At 47.0% G+C, this 22,639-nt stretch overlaps 1 protein-coding gene across 1 annotated transcript in view; it reads left to right on the forward strand.

The window, feature by feature from the left end:
- The first annotated feature begins 210 nt into the window (after positions 1-210).
- Positions 211-22,639, forward strand: part of LOC130130553 (cytochrome P450 2J2-like) — a 60,106-nt gene continuing 37,677 nt past the window's right edge. Inside the window, exons 1-2 of the mRNA XM_056300262.1 lie at positions 211-417; positions 722-884. Of these exons, the coding sequence (XP_056156237.1) occupies positions 211-417; positions 722-884 (370 nt within the window). The remainder of the gene's footprint in view (positions 418-721; positions 885-22,639) is intronic.

Below are 22,639 nucleotides of genomic sequence, written 5' to 3' on the forward strand. Positions count from 1 at the left end.
TGCGTGTATGTTTGTGTAATGGCTGGGTGGGTGGGGGCATAAATGGTAGTTAGCCTCGAGGCATACTACAGGCCCTTTATCATCTTGTATGCAAGACTGAAACAAACAGCAGCCACCCCGCCCCTGGGAATGACTGAAATAGCCCACACTTTTATAACACTATCAATGGATGGATGATTCCAGAGGAGAAAGCCTTGGCTTGTAAGGAGGATGTATTGGTTCGTCTCTATGTTTCTTTCACCTTTGTGGCATTGGGTGGATATCCGGAGTATGCTGCTCTTCACTATAGTCTTTTTAGTCATCGTGGACTATGCCAGGAACCGTCGGCCTAACAGTTTTCCACCTGGACCCATGGTTCTGCCTTTTGTGGGGAACATATTTTCTGCTGACTTAAGAAAGAATGAGCATATGTTGCTGGTAGGTTTAGGGCTGAAACGTGAGTAAGATTTTGAGATGTGATGTATCCGTAACTGCATTTCTTCTATTGTTGCTTACATTGTTCTCAGTGGGTGTTGTAGATGTTCATACCCCTGTTATGTTTGCATGACAACAGAGAGCACATTAGTTGCTGAAAACGATAGAGTGAATCAGTATGAATTTACAGTGGTACAGTTTATTCTGCCCTGTGCTTTGTAACTATATTTTAACAGATTAAGATATATAATATGTTCTTGTAAATCAAGCCAACTGACTCTTTTTTAATGTATTCTTCTAATTGCAGCTGGCTGAGAAGTATGGTCAAGTCTACAGTTTGAGACTGGGACAGGAATGGATAGTGATGTTGAATGGATTCAAGACCGTGAAAGATGTTTTGGTAAACCAGGGAGATAGCTTTTCAGACCGACCACTACTGCCTATTTTGGATGAAGTGGCCTTCAAACAGGGTGAAAATTTCCTTTTATTTCCATCAAAGAATATTCCTGTCTCAAGATTAAAGTGACTGAGAGATTAAACATAATTACTGCAGATGGTTGTAAATGTACCAAAATTCTATTTGAATCGTATGAAATCCCATTTTAGTAAAAATTAAATAATTAATTAGGCTCTGATATAAATCACAGGAATTAATTTAGCTATACATGTATACACGAGTTAGTAAACTGTGAAACAATGAAATTTAAATTGCCCTGTGATGGCCTGTCCCGGGTGTCTCCCCGCCTGCCGCCCAATGACTGCTGGAATAGGCTCCAGCATCCCTGCAACCCTGGGAGCAGGATAAGCGGTTAAGATAATGGATGGATGGATGGGTGAACTGTGTGGACATAGGGGGTAACACCTACAAAACCAACCTACAATCATTATGAATACTACAAAAACAGCCACAAGGGGTCCGCGGTGGTGTAGCGGTCTAAGCATCGGCCTTGTGTCGATGCAGTTGCCCACTGGGGACCGGGGGTTCGCGCCTCGGTCTCGTCAGATCCCACTATGGCCGGACTCGGTGAAGCAGCAATAATTGGCAGCGCTATCTTCGGGAGGAGGGCGGAGTCGGCTTGTTTCGTCACATGAACGTGTGTGTGTGTGTGTGTGTGTGTGTGTGTGTGTGTGTGTGTGTGTGTGTGTGTGTGTGTGGGGGTGGGAAAAAGCGGTGGTTAGGCCTGGATTCGCTCCAGGCCGGACCACGGAAGCTTAGGAACGGAAGTGGCGAGGCGTCTCCTTCCAGACTGCCGGCCGGAGGGATGCAGTTGGCGAACGCATGCAGTACGAGGGTGGGAGTTTCAACTAAAATAGGGAGCGATTGGCCACTAAATTGGGAGAAAAGGTTAAAATCAGAAATAAATTTCAGAGAAAAAAAAAGAGCCACAAGGACAGTTAATAATGTAGGATATCGTTAGCACACCAACAAGCTATTTTTAAAATCAAGTGCCTTGAAGCTCAGGGATTTAGTAGAATTTAACACAGCACAAATAATGTTCAAAGCAAGAAACAATCTCGTAATATACAAAAGACATTCTGAGATAGAGAAGGGGAATATAATTTGAGAGGGAAATTAAACGTCCAGAAATTATGTGTTGGAACAACTTTGAAGAGCATGGCCATTTCAATCTGTGGGGTAAGATTGTGGAACAGTTTGAGCATAATGTACAAACATTACACAGTTCAAGAAGTACAAAGCTCTGATTATCAAGAGCTATGGGACGATGAAGAGTTGTGTTAAACTGTTAACATTTTACTCGTCTCCAAACATTCCTAATAACATTTCTTAATTTTCCTTTATATGACATCCAGTGGATATCTGCATTGATTTATCTTTTTTGTCCTATACATTTTTTCATATCTATCTATACAGCAGAGCATAACAGAAAAACACACAAACCCTATCTGTTGGCAAACATATAACTCACTATGGTGCATACGTATATATATATATATACATATATATATGTGTGTGTGCGTGTGTGTGTGTGTGTGTGTGTGTGTGTGTGTGTGTGTGTGTGTGTGTGTGTGTGTGTGTGTGTGTGTGTGTGTGTGGTATCCTGAGACCCAGGAAAAATAATGTTTAATTTCTATTTATATATATATATATATATATATATATATATATATATATATATATATAAATTAAGTGTTGAGGTGGTAAAAAACACATTGCAAAGAAAAAAATGTAGAACTTGATTTTTTTTCAAATTTTAAAACATGTCCACTGTAGTGGACAAACGGACTTAATTGTTTAATTGTTCTCAAGCATGAAATATTTAAAGGCTGAGTATGTACATGGAAAGATCCACTGGACTCGTCCAGTAAAATACAACACCACAAACAAAACAAATAGCAAATGTAGATTTTCCATTCTTATGTAGTATTAACTTCACCATTTTCATTAGATGTTTGACTCTAGATGGTATTTCATGAAGCATTCTGACTTTTTGGAGACACAGAGGAACATGTTGCCCTTTATGCAACTTCCAAAGGTCTTGCTTTTGCATCCGGGCATTCTGCATCTGTAAGCATTTGGAATGTTAAGCACTTGCGACAAATGCTGGACAGTCCAAGGCTGACTTTCCTAAGCTTTCGCACCGAGAATAAAGGCATCAGCCAATCACGTTGTGCGGAATGGACGTTATGTCACAACTCCTATTGTCAATGGCGGACCAATGTTGTCAATGTTGATCGTTTATGTTTCTCATCACCCTGTATTGTACGACAAAGGAAGGACACAAAAATGATAAAGAGGGGGAACTGGAGGGGAATAGCGTGATCCTCCTACGCACTACGGACCCCTGGCGAAACTCCTCAGTGTCAGGTGAAAAGAAGCGGCTGGCGACTGCAGCCCTCCCCGGATCAGCAGAGGGAGTGGAGCAGTAACCGGGACGGTTCGGAAGAGTGGGGTAATTGGCCAAGCACAATTGGGAAGAAAGGGGGGGGGGGGCGAGACGGGACACATGACAAATAACCGACACGAAAATGTGAAATTTCGTGTCGGTTATTTGTCACGTCTCCAGTGTGTAAAGGCCTACAGACGTCACAGTAGACCTCACTAGGACTGTGTATTGACGATAACTGGCGCTGGCAGCCATGCCCAGATAGGCAATCTGGCAGTTCTGGCAGAAGGGCCGCTGGGCCGCTTTATTCTGAGAAGAGAAAAAGAGTTTTTTTTTTTTTGTATCTGAATAAATTCAACGTGAGCGGCTACAATCGCATATCACATCGGCCCACTATACAGGATGGGCCAGCCCACTTTTGTAGGAGGGGGGGGGCTCCCTGGTAAACTATGTTGAATAGTGTTGGTGTAAGGTGGCGAGCAGGAGCGGTCCCTCCCCCTCCTCAAGTGGATCGGCCCAGGTCTAGGCTTACGTGGAATCACAGTGCGGTCAAGTTGGTCAAGTTCATCTTTGGTCGAGTTCAACAATAAAAGGTTAAAAATAGAAGAAAACGGTAAAAAAAAAGAAAAGAAAAGAAAAGGAAGTGCTGAAAAAGAACGAGGAAGAAGAAAAGCCTTGTGGCTGGCGCAGCTAAATGTGCCAAGTTACCTATGTTTATTCAGCCCGTCATGTCCAAAATGACCAAACTAGCTAACGTTAGCAGCAGGAATGAGGAAGAGGAGCACAAGGAGGGAGAGACAGAGAGACAAGCTAACGAGGAGGGAGAGAGACACGAGGAAGAGACACAAGCTAACAAGGGAGAGAGTCAAGCTAACGAGGAGATACAAGAGAGACATCATGCTAATGAGGGAGAGAGGCACGCCAACGAGAAGGGTGAGAGACGGAACGATCTTAACTATTTCACACGGCCGAAACCACACGAGTTGGATTTATTTTTCAAGTATCACCCAAATCAGAGCAGCAACATCAGTGTGTTTCAAACGACTAATGGCACAAAGCGGTCGTGGCTCACATGCTGCACTGACACGAATAGAAATAGGCCTACGTTGTATTGCTCAGTGTGTTTAGCTTTCGTTCGCTAAAGGTGACAAATCTGACAATCCATTCATAACCGGGATGACAGACTGGCGACATATCCACCAGCGAATTGCAGAACATGAGAGGGGTGAACAACATAGAGTGTGTGCAGACGCATACCTCTTGGGGTCAGCAAAGGAAATATACAACACTTAATCAATGTCAATCAGGTGTCTGCCACGAGAGAACAGGTGCGCCAAAGGAGACAAGTGATGGAGCACATTGTTGAGATAGTTAAGGTAATAGGGAAGCGTGGCCTCAGTTACAGAGGAAATAAATCCGAAGCTGCCTACACTTTAGATGACAATACTGTAGACCACGGAACGTTTTTGGAACTTGTTATTTTGGTCAGCAAATTTGATTTGTCTCTGCAACAGCATATAGATAAGTGCATTGAAAATAGCCAGCAATTGCACTGAGCTGGAAGTACAGGCAGAGGCTCACTTATCACGCTCCTCTCGAAAACAACAGTGGACACTGTTATAGAGGTTATAGGCCATCTTATTCAAGAATCAGTATGCTGAGGTTAAGGACGCCGGAATGTATTCCATTCAAATCGAAACCACTCAAGATATTGCAAGCAAAGACCAGTGCTCAGTAATATTCCGTCACGTGACAGATGTGAAACACGAGGGATTGATTGCGCTTGTTGACTGCGAGTCATCTTCTGGATATTATTTGGTTGATTTGCTTTTGCTGGACAAGATGCGCATTGATATTAGTGAGTGTGCCGGTAATTCTACGGATGGGGCCGCGAACATGCAAGGAGAGTGCTATGGACCTGTTCTTAACCTGGTACTCACTGACACCACTGCATGGTGCGGTCATAGCCAGTGCATTGCTATTCTCTCTCTTAAATGACGTAGCCGTTTTCTTGAAAGAGTCGTATAAACGAATGAACATGTGGGAAGAAGTAAGCCAGGACGCGCGTCACAGGCGTCTGTCACCTAGTGGCGAGACCAGATGGTGGGCAAAAGACGTAGTACTGAGGACGGTGTTTGGCAAGTTTGGTGATCCAGAAAACTGTCTCTACATTGACCTGATTGTCACACTGATGGCCTTAATGGATAAAGAGAAGGTGAAACCGACAGTACGAGCGAAGGCATGCGGGTATGTAGAGGCCTTGCTTAAATACAAGACCGTCCTCACCGCTCAGCTCTTTTTGCGCATCTTTGCGCTGATGACTCCACTATCAAAGTACCTCCAAACAAGCGGTATGGGCATTCTGACAGCGCATCGCTTTATCATCAATACAGAGGAAAACTTCAAGAAACACGCGAGGGACTTTGAGGCTGGGACAGGAGCAGCGGATGTCTTTGTGAAATGGGTGAATGGAAAACTGGAGTAGAGTGACACAGAGGCAGATGTGCAGGCTGCGCTGCCTAGTCGGAGGCAGAGGAAGGAAAAAAGGATGCCGGGTGAGTTGGCAGAGGATGAGAACACTTCTGATACAAACAGTGATTATGAGATCAACGTCCATAACACCATCCTGGATACTGTGACTGAGAGCATCAGACGGTGTTTTGAAAAGAATGGAAAGCTATGCGCAGATTTTGCCCTTCTCGACCCCCACAACTTCCCAGAATTAAGAGAGAAAGGCCTCCCTGTATCAGGACTTAGATGAGCTGAGCAAAAAGCTGCGCAAATATGACAACAGAGCTACTACTGAGGCCTTGCAAACAGAGCTACAGAATCTGGCTACCCCCTGGGATAAGTTGAAGTTGTCAGTGTTAGATGAGTATGTGGTCAGGGTGAGCATGGAGGAAGCCAAAGATGGAAATGAGCCGACAGTCCCGCCAGATGACCATGACCCACTGGATGAATAATGGGATGTGATAAATAAGACCTGCACATCTTGTAAGAAATGTCCCATTTGTTGTTATCAAGTACTACGTCGATATAGTCTGCTGACTGATGCATACCATCTTATTGGACTTGGTTACATATTTCTACTCACTCTGTCCGTGAGCCAAGTTGCTTGCGAGCGAAGTTTCTCAACTCTAACATGTATAAAGAACAGACTGAGGATTTTGGTATCGCAGGATCATTTAGAAGCCTTCATGCAGATGGCTACAGATAAGGACGTTCTGTTGTCGTTGGACACGGACTGCATCATCGACAAGGTAGCAGAGAAAAGTGCACTGATGCAACGACTTCTGACTACTTAAGGTAGGACATATTCTTTTTCAATTCCATCCGAGGGGTCTGTCGCCATGCCAGTATGTCTGTGTGTGTGTGTGTGAGAGAGAGAGAGACAGAGAGACAGAGAGACAGAGAGAGAGAGATGCATTTATTATGAAGGCCTGTAAGAGCGCCTGCACTGGGTGCCGACGTGCTTGATTGCTTGCTGTGTTATTAATATAAATGAACTTTATGGATATGTCATTATTGTGGAAGCCTGTGTAGGGTGCTGTTGTTGCCGACTGAGGAGTATTCTGAATTTGAGCGTCATTTGCATTAACAAAAATATGCGAGCATTACCTCCTATTCTTTATGCATATTCCACTCATTGCCTGTCTATTTTATTCTGAGATGATCATTTGAACGTTTTATGATCTGCTTCAGTGTGTATATTATTTAGTTGAGAAAGCCTGTACGCACCGTGCGCTATTAGCCAGTGACGTTAACACCAATCATCGGCCTTCAAATGTATTTGTATCAAACGGCGTGAGTGACCAAAAAAATAAATAATAAAACGGACCAAATCTACACACTGTGCGTACAGGAGCCTATCCCAGTAGTCATTGGGTGGCAGGCGGGGAGACACCCTGTACCGGCTGCCAGTCCATCACAGGGCCCACACACAGACACACACACAGACACACACAGACACACACACACACACACACACACACACACACACACACACACACACACACACCTAGAGACAATTCAGTACGGCCGATTCACCTGACCTACATGTCTTTGGACTGTGGGAGGAAACCGGAGCCCCCGGAGGAAACCCATGCAGACACGGGGAGAACATGCAAACTCCACACAGAGGACGACCCGTGATGACCCCCAAGGTTGTCCAGGGCTCGAATCCAGGACCTTCTAGCTGTGAGGCGACCGCGCTAACCACTGCGTCACCATGCCGCCCCTACTGAGAGTCATTTGTCTCAATTCTGCTGACCTGACACTAGTTAGTTTTCCGTCAAGACCAGCGGAGAATGGAAATTAAAGAATATACTGATGGAAAGCGATTCACGGTTATAACTCAATATGCTGGTGTCAACCGTTTTCACAATTCACCCGACAATAATGTAGATAAAATCCCACAAGTTGCTTTTAGGAAGCATGGTTTTGAGATCTGTTGAGCAATTTCTCAGAAGAGGACATCGCCTAATAATTTCAGATTGGGTTAGAAATACTGTTTTATCTAATCAATCAAAACAATCACTGGTACAATATTTTTCAAAAGTAAAAACATGGTCCTTTGATAGCAGATTATCTACCCAATGTCAAAATTCTACATCCTCTTTTAGCTTAAACAGCTAGAGGTCTGATATATAGTAGAAGGCAAGTACAGAAACCAAAAGACTGCTTACTATTTTTGACAGTGTTTCTGTGTCCAGTGGCATTCACTGAAGTGTCCGTTGATGGTGGTCATCTGGCAAGTGGTTTTCCCCTTGGCTGCCCCAGGGCACATGTCCCCGCACTCACGGTCATTCTTGATGGCCACAATGTAGCTGTCCTCCACTGAGTCCAAGATCTTGGACCAGTCCAGCATGGACAGGTAGCAGAGGTCGGAGTTCTTCTCAATCCTCACAGCTCCTTTGGTGATGTTCATCAGACTGTGGAGGCCGATTTCTCAGAGCTGGAAAATCGATATAGTGGTTTTGAGAGTCGATACAGTATCACAAAAGATAATATCACGATACTTGAGTGTATCGATATTTTCTTACACCTCTAGACCTCACTGTTAACTCTGACCTTTCGCAATTTTGTTGTTTAGCCATCAAAGCTACATGTAAATAGCTTTGATTGAGAAAGACAAAGCACAATCAATAATTTAGCACAATTAGCATGTTATAAAAATGTTAAAAGGGATGGTTCACTTGAGAAACGTTTGCACTTTGTTTTATACGGCCATCCTTCTAATACAGGAGTGGGCCATCTTATCCAGAAAGGGCCAGTGTGGGTGAAGGTTTTTGTTTCAACCAAGCAATTGCACACTTGTGTCTCCTAATCAAGTTCCTCAGCAAAGACTCCACTGGTTGATTAGTTGGATCAGGTGTCTAACTGCTAGGTTGGAACAAAAACCTTCATCCACGCTGATCCTTTCTGCCCACCCCTGTTCTAATGAACGTGTTAACATTTGTTTCGTCATTAATTGTTTCAATAAGTTCAAAAATAAAATGTTGGGATCTATTTCCTGGAACACATCTCTGCAGGTTATCCTTCCATTTTTGCACTGATTAAAAACCTCAGAACCCTACATGTTAGTTTTGGCCCACCTCATCTGGGCCCTCCTCATCTGAGCTTTCACCCTCTTCTGTTTCATATGCTCTCTCTCTCTCTGGACTTTCATCCTCTGATAAATCGATATCAGAATCTCCTCAGTGATGCTGTTTAGAATCCTCTCTGCCACCGTCATAGAGCTGTCTACTGAAAAAAAAGAGAAACAAACATAAGTATACCGTCCTGATGTCCACTACGGAGGACATTCATAAATTACTGTTTTTCAAATGAAAATAAATAAGTTCGGCTCCGAAAACTCGCTCAGATATTCCCGAGATATTTACTTACTCGAAACAATCGAAATATAACTTAAAAAATGTTTTGTTTATGAATATCATGCCCACCTTTCTTTTTTTCCGTAAAACGCGCTTACCGAGAGAGAAGCCATTGTGAAGATAGTCACAGGCACCTTTGCAAAGTCACAACGCCCCCCCCCCCACACATGTGACCTCATTTTAAAGGCACAGCTGTTCTCTTTAAGAGACAGGAGGACTTAATAAATACAGAGGAATGTACAGTATGAGAGATATGAGCAAAAACGCTATGTCCACTACAGTTGACATAAATGAATCGCTGGGTCTTACATATGAATGGGCCCTGTGATGGCCTGGCGGCTTGTCCAGGGTGTCCCCCTGCCTGCTGCCCAATGACTACTGGGATAGGCTCCATCATCCCCGCAACCCTGAGTAAGGATAAGCGGTTTGGATAATGAATGAATGAATGAATATAGTTTTTTTTCTTTTCCTTTTGTAATGTAAAGTAGCTGAATTAATTAAACTGAGAAGGGGTAGGAAAAAATAAGTATTAACTCCCTCCTGCTCCTTTTCCAACATATAACAAATAATGTGATGCATATGGAGATTTGTGTTACGGGTCGCCCACCCGGAACCGTGGCAGCCAATCACCTCATCAGGGCCGGTCTTAGTCGTCAGGGCTGGGCTTAAGTTTGCTGGTCTCCCAGCGCCCGTTGTCAGTTCGTGCCATAACCTCCTTGCAGGAGTGGTTACTCTTCCCTTACGGTGCATTTCTCTCTGAGTTTATCTCAGCCCTTGGTTTACTGTTTTCTTTGTGAACCTTCCCTGTGGAAGTATCCTGCCGTGTTCCCAGTTTGGATTTACCAGTGAGTTTTTTCTTGGACTTCCTGTTTTCTTAGTCGCTCATTGCCCTCCTGTGTTGACCGTTGTATGAGCTAGTAATCAAGTACGCCAGTTTCGGCTAACCCCATCTCTGCCTGGCGTCGTGCGCTTGGGGTCTTCCACAAACCCTAACAGTACGAACTGCCCATGACGACCCCAGCCGGCACAGAGAGCGTACCGACCAGTCCGGTTCAAGCAGCTCTCATCAGACAGATCCAACTGACCAACTCCCACACCCAGCAGCTAGAGGCGGCCTCTGTTGCGGTGAGGGATCTTCAGACTCAGGTCCAGCCCCTCCAGGCCTCTGTGGGTAACCTAACGAGCCAGCAGGCGGCGTTGGCGAGCCAACAAGTAGACATCCTGCGGCAGTTGCAGACCATCACGGTGGCTCTCACCACCCAGCCGCCGGGCCCTGGAGTCGTGGGTAACCCGCCGCCTGGGCCCGCTGCCCCAGTTAACCCTGTGGGGCTCAACCCAGTTCCCCGGGAGCCCTGCCTTTCCAGCCCACGACCATTTGATGGCGACTTTGAGACCTGTGCCACGTTCATCATGCAGTGTGAGCTGGTCTTCCTGCACCAACCCAGCATGTTCACGTCTGATGCTGCCCGTGTCGCGTACGTGACCAACCTGCTCACAGGCGGAGCAGCTCAGTGGGCCACTGCTTCCTGGTCCATGAGGGCCAGTTTCTGCCTCACTTCTGGGGACTTTGTGGCGGAACTATGGAAGGTTTTCCACCATCCAGTCTGTGGCCAGGCCCCTGGTGCTCGGCTGAGCAGTATCCAGCAGGGCAGTGGCAGTGTCACAGACCACTCGGTGGAGTTCAGGCTGGCCGCAGCTGAGAACGGCTGGAACGACCAGTCACTTCGGGTCACCTTCTGGAGAGGTCTCAGCGAGGCTGTCAAGGACCAGCTATCCACCCGGGAGGAGCCCATCTCCCTCGATGACCCGATCAAACTCGCTATCTGCATCGGTGGACACCTCCGGGAGATGAGGCGCGAGCAAGCCCTGCGTGGATCCCTGTCCATTCCCCAGTCGTCCAGCACTCCTGACAGGTCCCCTACTCCTGCTCGCCCCACTTTCCCTGTGGTCGTTTCTCCCTCTGTGCCCCAGACCACGACGGGGGAGGAACCTATGCAGCTGGGGCACACGCGCCTTAGTCCGGTCGAACGGGAGGCCCGGTTCAAGGCAGGTCAATGCCTCTACTGCGGCCAGAAGGGACATCTGATCAGCGGTTGCCCCACTCGACCAAAAGACTAGGATCACTGGGGCCCCGGGAGATCCTAGTGAGTCGCCTTTCCTTTTCCCGCCGCCCTGCCCCACAGAACCATCTGGTTAGCGTTACCCTGGCCTGGGCTGACCAGCGGCTCACGGTGGATGCACTCCTCGACTCGGGAGCTGATGAGTGTTTCCTGGACTCGGAGTTTGCTGCCCAGGCTAACATCCCGCTAGAGACGCTGGAGAAGCCCATGGAGGCCTTCGGGCTGGACGAGCGCTGCCTGGACAGTGTCACCCAATGCACCCACCCTGTCTCTCTCACCATAGCAGGGAACCATGTGGAGAGACTTCAGTTCTTCATCATCCAGTCCCCGTTAGTCCATGTGATCCTAGGGCGCCCCTGGTTCGTGCAGCATGAGCCACACATCGCCTGGGCCTCCGGTACCATCATGGAGTGGAGCTCCTCCTGTCATGCCCAATGTCTCCAGGCTGCTCCCGGCCCATCCCCCCGACGGGCCCCTAGTGCCCTGCCTCCCGACCTCTCCTCTGTTCCCCCTGAGTACCATGAGCTAGGTGAGATTTTCAGCAAGACCCGGGCCCAATCTCTTCATCCTCATTGGCCTTATGACTGTGCTATCGACCTCCACTCTGGGGCACCCCTTCCAAGCAGTCATCTGTACAGTCTGACCATCCCCGAGAAGGCTGCGATGGACGAGTACATCTCCGAGTCCTTGGCAGCGGGGCTCAATCGTTCCTCATCCTCCCAGGTGGCAGCTGGATTCTTTTTCGTGAAGAAGGACGGGGGCCTCCGACCATGCATTGACTATTGCCAACTCAATGAGATAACCATCAAGAACAAGTACCCCCCTCCCCCTCATGAGTTACACCCTTGAGCCCCTCACCCAGGCTACTGTTTTCACTAAGCTGGACCTCCGGTGTGCCTATCATCTGGTCAGGATCCGGAAGGGGGACGAGTGGAAGACAGCCTTTAAGACGCCCCGGGGTCATTATGAGTACCATGCGGTTCGGCCTCACCAACGCCCCGGCGGTATTCCAGGCTCTCATGAATGACATTCTCCGCGACATGGTTACATGACAAAAAGAATTGCCATGAAATGAGAAAAAGAAAGAATGAAAAAGGTCTACATATCTACTACTGGCGGCACGGTAGCGCAGTGGTGAGCGCAGTCGCCTCACAGCAAGAAGTTCTTGGGTTCGAGCCCCGGGGTAGTCCAACCTTGGTGGGTCATCCCGGGTTGTCCTCTGTATGGCGTTTGCATGTTCTCACCGTATTTGTGTGGGTTTCCTCCGGGGGCTCCGGTTTCCTCCCACAGTCCAAAGACATGCAAGTCAGGTGAATTGGCCGGACTAAATTGTCCCTTGGAATGAACGCGCGCATGTGTGTGTGTGTGTCTCGGCCGGCCCTGTGATGGCCTAGCGGCCTGTCCAGGGTGTCTCCCTGCCTGCCGCCCAATGACTGCTGGGATAGGCTCCAGCATCCCTGAGAGCAGGATAAGCGGTTATGACAATGGATGGATGGATGGATATCTACTACTACTACTACTACTACAATTTTCGGCTGCTACCGTTAGGGGTCGCCACAGCGGATCATCCGTTTCCATCTCTTCCTGTCCTCTGCATCTTCCTCTGTCACACAAGGCACCTGCATGTCCTCCCTCACCACATCCATAAACCTCCACTTTGGCCTTCCTCTTCTCCTCTTCCCTGGTAGCTCCATATTCAGCATCCTTCTCCCAATATACCCAGCATCTCTCCTCCACACATGTCCAAGCCATCTCAAACTTGCCTCTCTTGCTTTGTCTCCAAACCGTCCAACCTGGGCTGTCCCTCTAATATACTCGTTCCTAATCTTGTCCTTCTTCATCACTCCCAATGAAAATCTTATCATCTTCATCTCTGCCACCTCCAACTCCGCCTCCTGTCTTTTTGTCAGTGCCACTGTCTCCAAACCATATAATATAGCTGGTCTCACAACCATCTTGTAAACCTTCCCTTTAACTCTTGCTGGTACCCTTCTGTCACAAATCACTCCTGACACTCTTCTCAACCCACTCCAGCCTGCCTGCACTCTCTTCTTCACCTCTCTCCTGCACTCCTCGTTACTGTGGACAGTTGACCCCGAGTATTTAAACTCAAACGCCTTCATCACCTCCACTCCTTGTATCCCTACTATTCTGCTGTCTTCCCTCTCATTCACACATGTGTATTCCGTCTTACTCCTACTGACTTTCATTCCTCTTCTCTCCAGTGCATACCTCCACCTCTCCAGGCTCTCCTCAACCTGCACCCTACTCTCACTACAGATCACAATGTTATCTGCAAACATCATAGTCCACAGCGACTCCTGTCTGATCTCGTCCATCAACCTGTCCATCACCTTTGCAAACAAGAAAGGGCTCAGAGCCGATCCCTGATGTAATCCCACCTCCACCTTGAACCCATCTGTCATTCCAACCGCACACCTCTCCACTGTCACACTTCCCTCATACATGTCCTGCACCACTCCTACATACTTCTCTGCAACTCCTGACTTTACTGTAACATTTGATAGTGTGAAAGCCTTCTCTGTGAAACACAGAATATGGAAAACACAGCTCACAGAGAAAAGATTTGTCCACTTCCCCAAAATTCCAGCCAATTATTGATGATGGTGAAAGAGTCAGTGCTGATGAGTATGACTGCCAATGACAATCTGCAGCAGGAGTTTGAGCATCGCTTTTCTGGTGTTAAGACTCACAGCACCACTTTCCAGTTATTTGCAGACCCCTTCTGCTTTGATATGGACAGTGCTCCAAGCACGTTTCAAAAGGAGCTAATAGACTTGCAGTACAACACCGAGCTCAAGGCAAAGTTTAGAAAGGCACAAGGAAAGCAGGAGATACTTGGGCAGTTTCTCAGAGAGCTTCCCAAAACATTCCAACAATTCACCCTTCGCTAAGCCCCCCCCCCCCCCCCATTGTTCCTGTTGCTAAATCCGTCAAGCTTTAACATTATTTTACAGTTAATAAAAGTAATTATTTGCCTTGGAGCAGACAAAGCTGTGCTTGTTGATCTTTGAGGGGTTCAACTGGATTTGAGGACGTCCACATAGCTTTATCCACAGCCTACACTTTTCAGGGTTTGATTTTGGAAAGGGAAAAAATGTCCATCTCCTTCCAACCTCTCCAGGTAACGAGTGTCACTGTTACAAGTGCCCCAGGCACAACGTTTAACCATAACTAGCTAAAAGTCCACAAAACCAGCCCGAAAGTGAAGAAAAACTTAAACTTTTGCATCAGAGTCAACGCAGCGCCGCTATGAAAGTGTCAGACCTCTGTCGGAGCCTGTCCTATGCTGCGCTGTGACTGGCCAGTCTGCGTTTCGGGGGCGTGGCTTAGCGAAGGGTGAATTGTCTAAACAGTTCAGGCATGTCATTTGTCTTTTCCGCAGCACTTATCTGTGTAAGAAACTTCTCAACAATGAACTTTAATAAATCAAAGCATAGGTCGAGACTGACCAATGAACATCTCCAGGCTGTCCTCAGGGTGTCCACTGCCCAGTTCCCGAAAACAAATGTGCCTCGCTTGTGTCAGCAGAAGTACCAGCTTTCTGGCAAGAGGAAGGCTAAATATGGAGGCCTAGGCCAGGCTACATATGTTACGTATCACGAATGAAGACCAGAGGCCAGTGTAGCGAAACCCGAAGGACAGACAGACACAGAGCAACGAGAAATCCCGAAGGCGGTTTTAATGCAGGAAAATAAACAACACTGCCACAGGGATGATAACAGGAGAATCTGAGGTGGGGGTTGTTGTGACGATGTGCGTGCGCGTGGCTACCAAAGTCCGAATCCGTAGAGCGAGGGGGGTGTCCGAGGAAGTCCGGGTCCGAGATCCAGGAAGTGAAGTCCGAAGGGAGGGGTCCAGGGAGAGAGACGCGGAAAACGTGATGGTCGCTGGGGACGAGGAGCGAGGGAGACGCGGGGAGCCGTGGAAGTCGCGGAGGGAGAGTATTAAGGGGAAACAAAAACAGAGAGAGGAAACACAAAAAAACAGGAACACAGGAGTTAGATACTGAGGAACAAAACAACAGCGTGGGAATAGCCGCGAGAAAAGGGTAGGTAGGGAAATCATTGGAAAAGGTTTGTCGGAGCTTTACCGCAGGGTTCAGTACGTCAAAGCACAGAGAGGTGTTCTGGGAGGCTTCTTTTTTGGGAGGCGTCTTGTAGAGGGCTGCCTGATTGCCGCAGGTGTGCCTGATATTTAATGGCAAACACCTGGTGCAGCGCAGCGCTCGTCTCCTCAGAGCGCGAACCGAGCGCTCGGATGTTTCCGGCACGTCCGAGCTGGGGGAGCGGCTTGAACGTACCGGGGAGGCAGCTCGGGGCGGTATAGCCAAAACAACAAACTCTATATACATAGCTACCTATTCATGTGAAAACTCTGAAAAAATGTGAAATAATAAAAAACTATTTGAAGGTTACACTGCCTTGCATTCAATCCTTTAACTACACAGTAAAATTCTAAGTGTTAATTTAACTTTCTGATTGTTAATTTAACTCTGAGGGTGTACAAGGATCCATTTGTACACTCTCTGAGTTAAATTAACACTCAGTTTTTTACTGTGTACTTTCTGGATTATAAAAGATACTCACACGTCTGTTCCTGAACAATATTATTTTTGTGAACCTATAAGCTCTAACAACATGTTCCCAACGCCAAAATAAGTTATGTTACGCTGACTTTTTATCAATAAATGAAAAACTAAAATATAGAGCTTGTATAAGTGTCCAACCCCTTGTGCTCCGAAAGCTCCAAGTTTACACAAATGACAAATTATTCCTAAAACAAACTCAGGTAAACACAATTGGACATAATTAGTGTGTTTAAGATGTTAAAGTAACGGTCTCATTTATGGGTATAAAAAGCACTCTGTGTGAAGTTCTTTAGCCGGCCGTGAACTCCATCAGAAAATGAAGACAAAGGAGCGTAATACTAAAGTAACAGACAAAGTGATTAAAATGCAGAAGGCGGGAAACTGATACAAAACGGCACACTGTCGGTTGCATTGTCAGAAAGTTGATGCTGTATCACAACACCCAGACGTTTTGTAGGACAGGCCATCCCTCAAAGTTAAGTTTTTGAGCCAGACTCGGTCTGGCGAAGAAAGCCACAGATGATCCTGCAGTCACTTTGAAGGAGCTCCAGAGGTCAGTGGCTCAAACTGGAGTAAATGTGCATGAGTCAACCATATCACGGCTCTTCATAAATCTGGCCTGTATGGGAGGGTGGCAAGAAAGAAGCCGTTGCTCTAAACTATTCATATAAAAGCCCACTTGGAGTTTGCCACTAATATGAGAGAGACCCAGTTAGGATGTGGGTAAAGGTTTTGTGGTCATATGAGTTGAAAGTTGTGCTTGTTGGCCAAAACTCAAAGCGTTATGTGTGGTGCAAACCTAACACTGCTCATCCCTGAAAAACACCCTGCCTGCAGTGAAGCATGGCGGTGGCCGCATATTGCTATGGGGTTGCTTTTCATCAAAAGGCACTGGGAACCTTGTTCAAATTGAGGAAAGAATGGATGGAGCTAAATACAGGGAAATATTGGAAGAAAACCTGCTGCAGTCTGCCATAAAACTGAAGCTTGGGAGAAGGTTCACCTTCCAGCAGGACAATGATCCTAAGCACAAGGCTAAAGCGACAATGGCATGGCTCAGCAACAAAAATGTGAACGCTTTGTAGTGGTCAAGTCAAAGTCTGGACCTCAACCCCATTGAAAATCTGTGGCACAAACTGAAAATTGAAGTCCAGAGGCGCCATCCCACCAACCTGCAAGACCTGTACAAATTCTGCCAAGAACGGGCAAAAAATACTCTAGACGAATGTGCAAAGCTTGTACATACTTACCCCAAGAGAATAATGGCTAGTATTGCAGCAAAAGGGTACTCTTGCTGAAATCTACAGATGCCCCTGTAACCAGGTTAAAATTTATGTTTTTATTTTATTTTGTTTGAGTATGAAATATCACCAAATCCTGTCTGTGTGCTGTTATTTGTGTTTACTACATTTTATTTTATGTCATTATTTACTTTTATGTGTTTTACAACGACCGTCATATACGTGTACTGTCGCTTTAAGAGAGAGAGGTCTTATGGGTACACGGAAGACGGAACGCGGGAGAGGCCATTTTTGTTTTGTGGGAGGAGTCTCAAGCAGCAATCGAGCCGAGCCACACGTGTTTCTTACCGTGGGACAGTTTTGCTGGTTGAGGAGAACGTAACCTTGAGTATCCCTGTAAGAAGATACTGCAAGCTGTGGGATAAATACTTGTTTATCCTTTCTTACATCGGAGTCCCGTGGACGGTTTCTACTTCTAACGCACACGAGTGGAGTCCGGGCAGTGGTTGAACTTCGACCCCCACGTCCGTAAGAAACACCGCTCCCGCTGGAGGACTGGACGGTTGTCGAAGGGTTTGAAACCAAAATAAATGGCAAGGTGGGCCAAATAGAGTCCTGTGTGTCCCCCCTCCTTCCTTGATCATGATGATGATGAGAGACTGAGGGCCCCCCACAACACCTGGGACCCCACCCAACTAGAACACAACGCAGAGCTAATGATGAGAGTGACGGGCATGCAGCAGGCTGACCAGCATAGAACAGCATAGGGCTGCCCCCGTTACACTCCCTAAATGCATCACAGCGAAGGCTCGGACAGTCGCGCGTGATGCGGCTGCGGTGAAGCTCATATTCTCTCCTCAGCACTACAGCGAACGCAGCTCCAACAGGGTTTGTAGATGCGAGAGAAAAAAGTGACATAAGACCCTAATATTAGAGTTGCATTGGTTAAAGCGAAGATGGTGGATGCCAGAGGAGAGGAAACGACTGGTGGAGTGGAGGAAATTTTCAGGGGAGCTCCGGTGGACGCTCTTTCAAAGCAAATCATTAAATCATTCATTCATTCATTCATCAGCCGCTTCTCCGGGATCGGAGACGTCCCTCTCCCCAGCAACGCCCTCCACTTCCTCCAGGGAGATTCCAAGGCGTTCCCAGGCCAGATTGGACATGTAGTCCCTCCAGCGAGTTCTGGGTCTACCCGAGGGTCTCCTCCCAATTGGCCGTGCCCGGTAAACCTCCAAAGGAAGGCGCCCAGGAGGCATTCTAATTAGATGCCCGAACCACCTCAACTGGCTCCTTTCGATGCGAAGGAGCAGGGGCTCTACTCCAAGTGCCCTCCAGATGTCCGAGCTCCTCACCCTATCTCTAAGGCTGAGCACAGACACCCTTCGGAGGAAACTCATTTCAGCCGCTTGTATCCGCGATCTCACCCTTTCGGTCACTACCCAAAGCTCATGACCATAGCTGAGGGTTGGAACGAAGATTGGCTGATAAATTGAGAGCTTTGCCTTCCGGCTCAGCTCCTTCTTCATCAAAACGGTCCGGTACAACGTCCGCATTACTGCTGATGCTGCACCAATCCGCCTGTCAATCTCCTGCCCCATCCTACCCTCAATCGTGAACAAGACCCCGAGATACTTGAACTCCTTTACTTGAGGCAAACGTGAAGGCGTTCAAGAAAATCAATCGAGGGATAAACCTGGCTGGGTGTTTTTTTGTTTTGTTTGTTTTTTAGGGATGATCCTACCGTGGAGCTGCTTCATCGTCACTGTTCCTGGATGCCATAATCTCGTCGCACACTGCAGCTCAGGTACGCTTTTTAATCCCAGTAGGTGGTAGGACCGAGTAAAGGACACCAAACAGAGGTTGATTACTTTATTTTGGTACCCCCCCCCCGAGTACTCAGGCTATTTATTTATTTATTTTTGGTTCTTTGGCCCAAGACAAACATTGTTAAAGGAACTTGCTGTTTTTGTTTCCATGTTTTGCTGTTTTCTGTTACCTTTGTAGATATATTTCCCTTATTCTTAAGTCAGTGTTCACGCGTGTGTTTGCGTGGATAGGAGGTTTTTTTTCTCCCCTTGTGGATTCTGCTACTACCAATCGCCTTACCAGTCTAAGTGAAAGCTGAACCTAGCTGAACCTTTGACACTGTAGATACCAAACCCAGGATCCCCAGCATAGTTACCTCACCACTCGGGGAAGATTATGCAAAGCTTACACAAGCACTTTATCTTAGTTTTTAATTTATTTTTTAAAAAAGTCAGCAAAACATAATTTATTTTGGTTTTTGGAACATGCTGTTAGAGTTTATGGGTTCACAAAAATAATATTGCTCAGGAACAGATGTGTGAGTATCTTTCATAATCCAGAAATTAGTGATGACTGTCAAGGGGGTTGAATACTTTTGCAAGGCACTGTATATAGTAGTTGAACAGTTTTTTCTTCATCCCTATTGCACCAGCTCTCCTCCATATGCCCACTTGTCAAGTGGTCCCCAGGTAATTTGAGTTTGAGACCCCTGCTCTAAATCCACAAAGACACAATGTAACTCCTTCTGACCTTCTTTATACTTCTCCATCAACATTCTCAAAGTAAATATCACATCTGTAGTGTTAGGCTGGCCCAACCGATTCCGAGCAGCTGAATGTGCCGGGTACCCCAGAGGCACAAGACTAGGAGACAAGGGAACAAATATACGGGTTTTATTAATAAAATAAGCCCCTATCTAAACTTATGCTAGTGTGTAGTGTGTGGGTACCTGGACAGAATGTAAATGGGGTGTGTGCTATGCTACGTGGGTGTGTGGAGAGCTAGTGTCTAACGTGCGTAAAGCTAAGTGTGGATCGTAATGTAAATGGAGTGAGCGTTGTAAATGTGCGTGGGAACCTAGCCGACTCGAAGTCCTAGGAGGATGTCCGAGTAGGGGTCTGGGGTCATGGGCGTTGGAGGGAATCCGTCCGAGTTGGAGAGAGGGGATCCAGAGTAGCGGGGGTGCAGGGAGTCGAGGTAAGTGTCCTGAAGAGGGGTTGGGGTCCTGGAGAGGTTGGGGGTGAGATGGAGGCGAGGAGCCCTGAGGTAGCGAGGGTGGGAGCGTAGTTGGAGCTGAGAGACACTGGGTCTGGAATGGAGGGAGCCTGGAAGAGAGCTGGGGAGACAGCAGCGTGGATTGGCACTGATAGGAAATGAAGCAAACTTACAGAAAACTGGTTAAGTTCTAGGAAACGCGAAGGGGCTCTTCAGCAGACTAGACTGACCGTACATTTGTCAACGTTCAAGCATCGGACGTCTGGCTTCAGCAGCCTTAAGTAGAGCGATGCCCAGATGATAATTGGGTACAGCTGGCCTGATGGAAATTGCCAATACCTGCTGCCGAAGGGGCCGCCCGGTCCAACCTCAATGGTGGCGTGCTGAGTGGGACTGGGAAAGTGACTGTGACTGGCATGGGCTTGGGGGCACAACATGTAGTGCTCTTTCATGGCATGAAACTATACTGCTGTTCACTAATCATCACCTCTCCTCCTAACGTAGCTTCTATTACCCCTTCCCATATCTTCATGCTGTGGCTGATCAACTTTTGTGGCTGGGTAACTCTGTAGTTACTACAGCTCTGCGCATCACCCTTATTCTTGAAAATTGGTACCAGTATACTTCTCCACTTCTCAGGCATCCTCTCACTTTCCAAGATTGTGTTAAACAATCTAGTTAAAAACTACACTCCCATCTCTCCTAAACACCTCCATGCCTCCACATATATGTCATCTGGACCAACCACCTTTCCACTCATCATCCTATTCATAGCTGCCCTCACTTCTTCCTTGCTAATCCACCGCACTTCCTGATTCACTTTCCCCACATCACCCAACCTTCTCTCTCTCTCGTTTTCTTCATTCAGCTGCCCCTCAAGGTACTCCTTCTACTTTCTCAGCACACTCTCCTCGCTTGTCAGCACATTTCCATCTTTATCTTTGATCATCCTAACCTGCTGCACATCCTTCCCAGCTCAGTCCCTCTGTCTAGCCAATCGGTACAAGTCCTTTTCTCCTTCCTCAGTGTCCAACCTCTCATACAACTCACCATACACCTTTTCCCTTGCCTTTTCCACCTCTCTTTGCTTTTCGCTGCATCTCCTTTTATGTCTGTCTACTTTCTTCATTTCTCTTACTATCCCACTCCTTTTTTGCAAACCTCTTCCTCTGTATACTTTACTGTACTTCCTCATTCCACCACCAAGTCTCCTTGTCTTTCTCCCTCTATATGATGTACAAAAATGCCCATGAGAAATATGCTATAGTTCATGAATGACGCAATTTATGAAACACGAATCCATTTCATATTAGGTCATGCTGAACTGGTTGAATCCTGACCTAAACGTTGGTCTGTGTTGTTGGGAAAGTGGTCAAACGGCAGGTGGCTTATAGTTGATGACTCTCCATAATTGTAAGTGATTACACCAAGGGGGACCTACATCCATCGTGACAGATGTCATAGTCAGTGTTGTTTTTGTTATGTAGCAAAATCATTTGCATAGTCAATTTCGGCAATTGCAGTCCATATACTATGATCAATACGTGATTCATCATCCACAAGATACATGTAACATCTTGGGAGAAATCAAGAGAATGTAGCAATGACAAACTTTCACACAGTCAAATACACTAACACAACTCAGTAAAACAATCACTTTGTTGAGGCTAGCATTCCTGCATTCATACCTTTTCAAGTGAACATTTGACAATAGTCAGTCTTACAGAATGTGCACACAAATAAATTTTATCTCTGTATTTTAAAACATCAGCATTGATCCCTCCCTCAGCACATCGACAAGGGTAAAGTGTTGATCTGTTGCTCCACAGCCAGGACGGAATCCGCATTGTTCCTCCTGGATCCAAGGTTCAACAATCGTTCGGAGCTCCTTTCCAGCACCGTAGAGTAGACTTTCTCAGGGAGGCTGAGCAATGTGATGCCCCAATAATTGCAATACACCCTCCGGTCCCCCTTTTTAAAAAATGGGAATCACCACCCCAGTCTGCCACTCCACAGGTACTGTCCCGACCGCCACACAACACAGAAGAGACATGTCAACCCAGACAACCCAACAATGTCCAGAGACTTCAGCATCTCAGCGCGAATATCATTCACACTTGGCGCCTTGCCACCAAGGAGCTTCTTAACTACCTCAGAGACCTTTGCCAGGGATATGAGTGGGGCTTCCCCCGAGTCTTCAGACTCTACCTCCTCCATTGCGGACATGTTAGCTGGGTTGAGGAGCTCCTCCAAGTGTTCTTTCCACCACCCGACAACATCCCCAGTTCAGGTCAGCAGTTCCCCTCCCCGGCTGAACACAGCCTGAGTCAGGCCCTGCTTCCCCTTCCTGAGTCGCCGGATGGTTTGCCAGAACTTCCCTAAGGCCAACCGAAAGTCCTTCCCCATAGCCACGCCGGACTCCTCCCACACCCGAGTTTTTGCTTCCGCGACCGCCAAAGCTGCGGCCCTTCTGGTCTCGTGGTACCCGTTTGCTGATTCAGGAGACCCC

The sequence above is a fragment of the Lampris incognitus genome, chromosome 2 (assembly GCF_029633865.1).
Source record: "Lampris incognitus isolate fLamInc1 chromosome 2, fLamInc1.hap2, whole genome shotgun sequence".
NCBI classification, from domain to species: domain Eukaryota; kingdom Metazoa; phylum Chordata; class Actinopteri; order Lampriformes; family Lampridae; genus Lampris; species Lampris incognitus.